We start from the raw sequence: 10,068 nt of genomic DNA on the forward strand, positions 1-10,068 counted from the left end.
TACTCAGACATTCCAAATCAGGCTTCATCCATATCATGAAGGTGGATATTGATCCAACCATTTCAAAAGTAATGACCAGGCTGATGGAAACAGGATATGCCTGTACACTTTTATAAATGCCGACAGACGATATGTTAGTTCGTTTGACATGGTGGGGTCTTTTTGTGTCAGTAAAAATGTTTAAGCAGAAATGGCGGTGGAAACTCCTTTATGCTCAAATATTTATATTTAAGTTTGGCACGCAAAGCCATTTATCTGCAATGAGTATGTTTGATAGAAACATTTTTGGTAGGAAATTGCGTATATTGTTTTATGCAGATTTTTGAATATTCACATGAAAATCTGTCTCAAATTACATGGAAACTTAGCTACTAAGGTGGATATTGATCCAACACCTGCTACTTATTCAATCCAGCCCACTGGGCACAGACGTCAGTTCAACATCTAGTTTCTATTTACATTTCTTTGAGTCGTCAACTAAAGTGAATTCAACATGAAATCAACACAAAATGTCACCTGTCATTGGATTTAGGTTGCCAGTTGGATGAAAAATAACTAAAAATACCTGATGTTGATGGCTTTTTACAAATCCAACCAGTTTTCTACATCTATCATCATCACATGGATTTGTTTTGTTGAAATGACGTGGAAACAACGTTTATTCAACCAGTGGGAGGCTTGTAAATGCCCCCAGAAAAGTTGAACGAGGAACTCTTCATTGAGACAATAATAAACAGCAATCTGTGGGAGAGTTGTGGTGGATATTATAAAATAAGGATCTGCTGGAGTCCAAGTCAAACCAAGATTCTTTATTTCTGAGCTCAGAGAGAATAACAGTTACACAGCGCAGTGTAGACAGTCTGAATTCCTGAAGCATTGGGTGATGAGCACATATCTTTATAGTTTCCTGTTCCTGGGAGGGACTTTATTCATACAAGGAAGCAGGTGCAGCTGGTTTGCAACACAGGATGATACTCCCAGGAACAGGAGATTATAATAGGACAGTTTCACAAGGCTAGTCACATACTCAGTTATGTGGACACATACAATTAACATGTTCCATTACAGAGTCTGTGAACATTTTAATTTCATTAAATCATCAGTGGGCCAACATTGCAAATGTAAACAATGGAACAAATGCATCACATCCAAATATCACTTGACTTTCTGTAGTGCTGGAGGAATGACACACCCAGATAAACACACACAAAGAGTTTAAAAAAGGACCATTTAAACACATGGAATCTGATCTACTTTATATTCAAACTGACATACTCCATATTAAATTCATGTTTTCTAATAAAAACAAACAAATATATGTTTGAGTATACCCTGTACCATTTAATTTCATATGGTAAAAACAAGTAAACACATTATCAGTCAACAATATAAGACAATGGGAGCACTGTGTATGTTCTCTGATGAATTTTAAGTCAATGAGATGTGAAATATCAATATACAAGTAATTCTTCTCTTATGTGTGGATTCTCTCATGACGTTTAAGTGACTGTGATGAGTAATATGTTTTCCCAGTCTGAGCAATTTCTAAGCCTTCTCTTCTGTGCGTAGTCTCATGTGTTCTTTCAGGCTTCCTAAATGGGAAAAAACTTTGCACACTGGGAGGAGTGGTAAGGCTTCTCCCCTCTGTGTAATTTCTCATGTTGGTTCAGGTTGCTTTTCTGGTTAAAACGCTTTCCACACAGGGAGCAGTGATAAGGATTCTCCCTTGTGTGTATTCTCTCATGCCGTTTCAGATGCCCTGGCAGATTGAAACCCTTTCCACACTGGGAACAGTGGTAATGCTTCTCTCCTGTGTGTATGCTCTCGTGTTGTTTCAGCTCCCCTGAACGCCTGAAACCCTTTCCACACTGGGAGCAGTGGTAAGGCTTCTCCCCTGTGTGTATTCTCTCGTGTTGTTTCAGGTCCCCTGAACGGCCGAAAACATTTCCACACTGGGAGCAGTGGTAAGGCTTCTCCCCTGTGTGTATTCTCCTGTGTTGTTTCAGGTCCCCTGAACGGCTGAAACACTTTCCACACTGGGAGCAGTGGTAAGGCTTCTCCCCTGTGTGTATTCTCTCGTGTTGTTTCAGCTTCCCTGAACTGCCGAAACACTTCCCACACTGGGAGCAGTGGTAAGGCTTCTCCCCGGTGTGTATTCTCTCATGTTGTTTCAGCTCCCCTGACTGGCTGAAACACTTTCCACACTGGGAGCAGTGGTAAGGCTTCTCCCCTGTATGTATTCTCTCGTGTAGGTTCAGGTTTCCTTTCTGGTTAAAACTCTTTCCACACTGGGAGCAGTGGTAAGGCTTCTCCCCTGTGTGTATTCTCTCGTGGAGGTTCAAGTTTCCTTTCTGGTTAAAACTCTTTCCACACTGGGAGCAGTGGTAAGGCTTCTCCCCTGTGTGTATTCTCTCGTGTTGTTTCAGCTTCCCTGAACTGCCGAAACACTTTCCACACTGGGAGCAGTGGTAAGGCTTCTCCCCGGTGTGTATTCTCTCATGTTGTTTCAGCTCCCCTGACCTGCCGAAACACTTTCCACACTGGGAGCAGTGGTAAGGCTTCTCCCTTGTGTGTATTTTCTCGTGTTGTTTCAGGTCCCATAACCGGTTACAACCCTTTCTAAAGTGGGAGCATTGGTGTCGTCTTGCTGGTTTGGATGTCCCTGGCTCTGGTTCCTCTGAGTCTGGTCTTTCTCCTGCCAAAGACAGTGTTATTTTTAAATAGAGACCCGAATGAAACCTCCACATGATAAAACAACCTTGCTACGAGGGTAAATCCTAAATCAGATCTCTCAATAACCTGAGGCCAGTTTTAACAATTATAGTGTGATTTTAAAACAAATGTAGAGCTTCCTGGCAATTACTACTATGTTTACATTACTTATTTTATTCATCCTGTTTTACAAGTCAGAACACAAAAAACTAGACAGTTCTAGGACACTGAAGACACGGACGTCGCTAGATTCCAATCGAGCAGGTGGTTCTAAATATATAACTTTCATAGCTGTATGATACAGAATGTGACCTACACACTTCCTTAAACATAAAATAACTAAAGAAGTAATTTTGTGTGGAAGTCCAAAACTTGTTTTTACGTCGAAAATACAAAGCACAAGATACAAAGCACTTGAACTTTGTGAAGCATTTATTTGGGCTGCAATTTCTAAGGCTGGTAACTCTAATGAACTTATGCATCAGAAGTAACTCTGGGTCTCCCATTCCTGTGGTGGTCCTTAAAGTAATGATGGACTGTTGTTTCTCTTTGCTTATTTGAGCTGTTCTTGACATAATATGAACGTCGTCTTTTACCCAATAGGGCTATCTTCTGTATACCACCCCTACCTTGTCACAACACAACTGATTGGCTCAAACACATTAAAACCTGTTATGGCTAGGGGTTCCGCTAATGGAACGTTTCGACCACATCCGGTGAAATTGCAGAGCGCAAAATATATATATTTTTATTAGAAATATTTAACTTCCATGCATTCACAAGTGCAATACACCAAATTAAAGCTTAGGGAAAAGAAATTCCACAACTTAACTTCTAAAAAGGCACACATGTTAATTGAAATGCATTTCAGGTGACCACCTCATGATGCTAAAGTCCTCCTTTAAGACTCCATGCTACAGTCCTCCTTTAAGACTCCATGCTACAGTCCTCCTTTAAGACTCCATAATGTTTCATCATTAGATGCTACAGTCCTCCTTTAAGACTCCATCATGTTTAGAATGTGTCTGGAAGCGCTACTCTATCTATTCTACTCTCATCCTTTCGGTTTTAATCATATTTATAATAATAATGTTATAATAGGTAATAACTAACTTTAATAACTAGGGTTAATACCTGCCTGGCGCCCCAACAAAATCTTTATCTTTACCCCCCTCTAACAATACCGCTACAGAATTAGCATAGTAGGCCATGTAACTTAAGGTAATCAGAAATATTTAGGACTAACTAATTCTTTGCCACCCATTCTGAAACTAACTGCAGCTCTATGTTAAGTGTTGGAGTCATTTCAGTTGCTGTGGTAGCTGACGTGTACAGTGTTGAGTCATCCGCATACATAGACACACTGGCTTAACTCAAATGTCATTGGCATGTTGTTGGTAAAGATTGAAACAAGTAGGTGCCAAACAGCTGGCCTGGAGAATTCCTGATTCTACCTTGATTTTGTTGTACAGGCTTCCATTAAAGAACACTGTGTTCTGGTAGACAGGTAGCTCTGGGGCGGCAGGTAGCCTAGTGGTTAGAGCGGTAGGCCAGTAACCGAAACATTGCTGGATCGAATCCCCGAGTTGACAAGGTAAAACTCTGTCGTTCTGACCCTGAACAAGGGAGTCCTAGGCCGTCATTGAAAAAAATAATTTGTTCTTAACTGACTTGGCTAGTTAAATAAAGTTTACATTTAAAAAAAAAAAACTCTTTATCCACAATATAGCAGGGGGTGTAAAGCCATACGTTTTTTTCAGCAGCAGACTACGATCGATAATGTCAAAAGCCGCACTGAAGTCTAACAAAACAGCCCCAACAATATTTTTATCATCAATTTCTCTCAGCCAATCAGTCATTTGTAAGTGCTGTGCTTGTTGAATGAACTTCCCTATAAGCTGAAAGTCTCAATTTGTTTACTGTAAAATAGCATTGTATCTGGCCAAACACCATTTATTTTTTTTAAATGTAAGGGTTGGTAACAGGTTGATTGGTCGGCTATTTAAGCCAGTAAAGGGAGCTTTACTATTCTTGGGTAGTGGAATGACTTTAGCTTCCCTCCAGGCCTGAGGGAACACACTTTCTAGTAGGCTTAAATTAAAGACAAGGCAAATAGGAGTGGCAATATCGGCCGCTATTATCCTCAATCATTTTCCATCCACGTTGTCAGACACCAGTGACACGTCATTGTTGATTTTTTTGCCCAAAATGTAATTGAAGATGCACCAAAGATTTTTACTATCATTCTTCATGTCATTTATCTTTGTTTCATAGTGTAGTTTCTTCTTTTTATTCAGTTTAGTCACATGATTTCTCAATTTGCAATAGGTTTGCCAATCAGTTATACAGCCAGACCTATTTGCCATCTCTTTTGCCTCCCTCTTCATCATACCATTTTAAAATCCTCATCAATCCATGTGGATTTAACAGTTTTTACAGCCATCTGTGGATTAGATGAAGGAGGGGTTGAGGTCAGGACAGATTCTCATCAGGGAGATAAAGGTTTGGTATCCTGTTACCCTCTTTACTCTCTTCCTGTGGAACCATAAGATGTAAGGATTGGAGAGAAGGAGGAGTGTCTTAAGTGAGATATATATCTGGATGGAACAAATGTTGGGATGTCTGAATTACAGATGTACAGAACCTTTGGGAATAAATCAACTTGGTTAAAGCTTCTCTAGTGTCCGTGAGTTATTAACTGTGAAAATAATAACCTTACAACATCAACAACATAGGAATCAAACAATTGTATGACCTCTTATATAGCACATTAGGCCCAGCCTTTTGGAACTGTGGTTTTCCTAGATATGGCTACTATATTGTGATCACTACATCCAATGAATTTGGATACTGCTTTCAAACTAATTTCTGCAGCATCCGTAAAGATATGATCAAAATATGTTGATGATTTAATTTCTTTACTGTTTGTAACTACCCTGGTAGGTTGATTGATAACCTGAACAAGGTTGCAGGCACTGGTTACAGTTTGAAGCTTTCTCTTGAGTGGGCAGCCTGATCACAGCTTTCCTCCAGTATTAGTTAATTAATTAACAGTGTCTGGAGTTTAGTTTGCCTGTTCTACAGTCTTGTAAAGATAGGGGAGTTGACTGGGACAGGCAATGTAACATCCATAATGTTTTAAGGAAAAGTTTTTGTAAAACAAGCACCTTACAACGGATCATTGAAACTTTTTCTCCAAAGCTAACTTTCATCAAGGTTTTATATGGTCTATTGGTTTCTCTCTTTTCATTGGCAGAATCCTTTTTCAGTATTATGATATTCTTAACATCCATATCCACCAGTCTATCTTCCTGTCAACTAACAGAACTCTGCTGGTTGTCCTGGTAACAGATACCAGTCTATCTTCCTGTCAACTAACAGAACTCTGCTGGTTGTCCTGGTAACAGATACCAGTGGACAGATCTATTGTTTATGTTCAAACTGAACTACAACACTTACTTTGTTGAGTCAAATCTGATCCTTTCTTCTCTTCTCTTCCTCTCACAGTTCCACTCAGCACTGTTGTTTTCCTACAGTCCACCAGCAGCACAGACAACCTCTTCATACCCAGCAGTAAGGTGCTACCAGGAGAGGCACGAAACGGGGACTCCGGGAGGGGGGAAGGGCTAGCGTTGTCCTGGTAACCATAAAGAGGGGACACAGATACATATCATTATGGATGCTGATGTAACTGTTGTCATAAAGTGTCTTTACAGAAACCCAGCCCAGACCCCTATAGAGCAAGCTGTATACTAGACCAGACCAAGCTGTACCATCTGGTGTTCTGATCTGGAGAGACTCTTCTCTGATTCGTCAGCATCAGGATGTTGTTGAGGCTCCCCAGAGGATCCACCATAGTCATGTCTCTCTCCTGCTTGAATGACAACATCAAACAGACACTCAACTTATAACCGTCTATTACAATCATAGGGTCTCAAAAAAAATGGTAACTTTCATCATGATTTTTAAATATATTGTTTGTGATGCAAATGTGAAAGGGTGACTTTCACGTATACTTGAGTCATTTTCTATTAAGGTATCTTTACTTATATTCAAGTATGACAATTGGGTACTTTTTCCACCACTGTGATTCATTGGGTCTTACAATAGGCATGAATGTGTCTAAAATGGGCCTATAAAATATTGTTTGTGATGCAAATGTTAAAGGGTCGTTCTACTAAATGGGTGCCTTTTGTGTCCCTTTGATATTTTAAGTAGAAATTATGCAACAATATTGAATTTGAAAAGACTGTTATATTAGATGAGGGGAACTTTAATATAGACCACATGGAGAATTCAATACATCTAATTTAAAAGTCCCCAAAATAAATGTACCAATGGCAGACTGAAACTTTAAGAATGTATACAGTAGGAAACGGGTGGGTATAATCTGTGGAACGTTCCAACAGGAATCTGTTCCAAAATCTTCGTAAAGTACAAGGATGCCAACAAACAACGCATACAAAGTAGCATGATCAATTCACCTAGCTAACTAGCTGCCAAAAGGGCATCAACTCACCATGTAGCTTATTCTTAATGTTTGTCCATAGGCTACCAGAGTGAGGACAGATATTTTTCGGAATAAACGTGGTGAGTGAAAAACTTGAAATAGCCCACTCCCTACCCGGTATCCTGTTCTGCCACTATACAACTGTGTATGCGTTGTTTGTTGGCATCCTTGCTCGAAACATATTCAAGTGTAGAACTTCATTAGAATGCCCCTTAAAACCACACATTAGTTCAACAACTGCATAGTTTGTGCCCATGTTTAAGAAAGTACTCACTGGTGTTAATCGGATCTTCTGTCTCCTCCTCTTTCACTCCAAAAACGTCTTCCATCTTCACCTTTATTGAGATAGCCTCCTCTTCCTCCCTTTTCATTCTGAAAGGTTCTTTCTCTTCTTCCTTCACTATAACAGCCTCTTCTTCCTTCACTATAACAACCTCCTCTTCCTCCTTTTTCATTCTGAAAGGTTCTTTCTCTTCTTTCACTGTAATACCCTCCTCTTCTTCTTCCACGACAATGTTCAGCGCCAGAGCTTCTTTCCCCGTACAGCAAACCTCCTCTTCTTTAGCAGGAGGAGTAGTTTAGCGAGCTCATGGTCAAGGATGTTAGCTAGCGAGTTAGCTAGCGAGTTAGCATTAGCGACTAGCCTAGTGCTAGGCTCAGCATCAATCTTTAACAAGTTTGCAAATTGAACAAGCAAATTAGGTTAAAGTTAAACAGTAGATAGGTCAACAGAATTGTGTTTACAACACTGAGATTAGCTAATGTACATTAACATGGTCTAAAGCGTCAATCTTTCTGTTTTATGTTGGCTAGCAAGCTACCGAGGCGGTTGAAAGAGTAGGCGCGTTGTTGGTGAAGAAGCGTTCCGTCCAGTAAATTATACGTCACGCAAGAAGCATCACCTAAAAGACGCACATCCGCCATCTGCTGACTGGAGTTGGTAACGCAGTTTGGAAAACAAGTTACTACACTTTATGTACTGGAAAGAACGTCATAATATTTTAACAATAAGCTGATATATTTTCTCTTACGTCTTACAAATAATACCGTCCTGTACACAGACGTAGAAGCTTAATATGAATATGTAAATGTTGAATAAATACTTATATGAATAGGTAGTGTTTTAATACAGATTTGCTCTGTTCATTTTTCACATTCGTTTTTATCTAGATGTGACCATACTACTCCCTTAAAGCCACGCTCTATAAGATACAAATCATCCTGTAAACAACAGAGCAAATACGGTGAAGCATTGTGGTGGCAGCATCATGCTGTGGGGTTGTTTTTCAGCGGCAGGGACTGGGAGACTAGTCAGGATCGAATGGAAAGATGAACAGAGCAGATGTATTCTTATTTTGAATCCCAGCCGCCGTAGGAGGCCTTTTGCCTTTTAGTAGGCCGTCATTGTAAATAAGAATTTGTTCTTAACTGACTTGCCTAGTTAAATAAAGGATAAATAATAAATAAATAAAATACAGAGAGATCATTGATGAAAACCTGCTCCAGAGCACTCAGGACCTCAGACTGGGACAAAGGTTCAGCTTCCAACAGAACAATGACCCTAAGCACACAGCCAAGACAACGCAGGAGTGGCTTCGGGACATGTCTCTGAATGTCCTTGAGTGGCCCAGCCAGAGCCTGGACTTGAACCTGATCGAACGTCTCTGGAGAGACCTGAAAATAGCTGTGCAGCGACGCTCCCCATCCAACCTGACAGAGCTTGAGGGGATCTGCAGAGAAGAATGTGAGAAAAATACAGGTGTACCCAAGAATACTCAAGGCTGTGATTGCTGCCAAAGGTGCTTCAACAAAGTACTGAATAAAGGGTCTGAATACTTATGTAAATGTTATATTTCAGTTTTTAATTATAAAATACATTTGCAAAAGTGTCTAAAACCCTGTCTTTGCTTTGTCATTAAGGGGTGTTGTGTGTAGATTGATGAGGAAAACATCCCAATTTAATCGATTTTAGAACAAGGCTGTAACATAACAGCATGTGGAAAAAGTCAAGAGGTCTGAATACCTCCCTTATGCAATGTAAGTGATTGTGGTGGTGTATGTAGACCAGAATATCAGGAACAGGCTGGATGTGAGAAGGAGAATGACATCTCACTGCCATTCTGCATTGGTGTATGTAGACCAGAATATCAGGAACAGGCTGGATGTGAGAAGGAGGGTGACATCTCACTGCCATTCTGCATTCAGGAAGTAAACTGAAAATACCAATTCTCTTCTATGGTTTTCAATGAAAAATATGTGGAATTTGGTTTACTTTCTGAATTGACTGGAATTCAAATGGAATTGACTCCGATCCTGGTTTTATTGCAAAGCTGTCAACGTCATCATTTAGTCAATCGATGTTATAATGTATAATGCTCACAGATGTGCTTGTTCTCATTCAGAGTACATTTTCTAATTGAATAACAGAATAGAAGAAAAACATTTTATTATACACCTGAATAACTTTCGACATGGACAACCTGGTTGATTCTCTGCTCAACAACACTGATCGAGTCAAACTTTGCTGTGTGTCCAGGCTGTCACTTCTGTCATCAGCTACTAACACCAGTGTCCTTGAGAGACTGGATGACGGCTTCCTGCTCCCTCTTCCATAGTGACAACACTGATGGCTCAACATGGGTTTCTGAGAGACTGGATGATGGCTGCCTGCTCCCTCTTCCATAGTGACAACACTGATGGCTCAACATGGGTTTCTGAGAGACTGGATGACGGCTTCCTGCTCCCTCTTCCATAGTGACAACACTGATGGCTCAATATGGGTTTCTGAGAGACTGGATGACTGCTTCCTGCTCCCTCTTCCATAGTGACAACACTGATGGCTCAAT

General features: G+C 40.2%; 1 protein-coding gene across 2 annotated transcripts; it reads right to left on the bottom strand.

Annotated features, from left to right (window-relative positions):
• Positions 1-794: 794 nt before the first annotated feature.
• LOC129850948 (zinc finger protein 501-like) lies at positions 795-8,103 on the bottom strand. 2 transcript variants are annotated; one of them, XM_055917097.1, is made up of 4 exons: positions 7,497-8,103; positions 6,486-6,583; positions 6,172-6,349; positions 795-2,695 (listed from the first exon to the last, which is right to left on the bottom strand). In XM_055917097.1, the coding sequence occupies exons 1-4, from the start codon at positions 7,675-7,677 to the stop codon at positions 1,593-1,595; spliced, it is 1,560 nt and encodes a 519-aa protein (XP_055773072.1). In that variant the 5' UTR covers positions 7,678-8,103; the 3' UTR covers positions 795-1,592. The 2 variants fall into 2 exon arrangements, with proteins under 2 accessions (XP_055773072.1, XP_055773071.1); XM_055917096.1 differs by having other exon boundaries at positions 6,486-6,586.
• Positions 8,104-10,068: the final 1,965 nt, after the last annotated feature.

This window comes from Salvelinus fontinalis, unplaced genomic scaffold (genome assembly GCF_029448725.1).
Source record: "Salvelinus fontinalis isolate EN_2023a unplaced genomic scaffold, ASM2944872v1 scaffold_2512, whole genome shotgun sequence".
Taxonomy (NCBI): Eukaryota; Metazoa; Chordata; class Actinopteri; order Salmoniformes; family Salmonidae; genus Salvelinus; species Salvelinus fontinalis.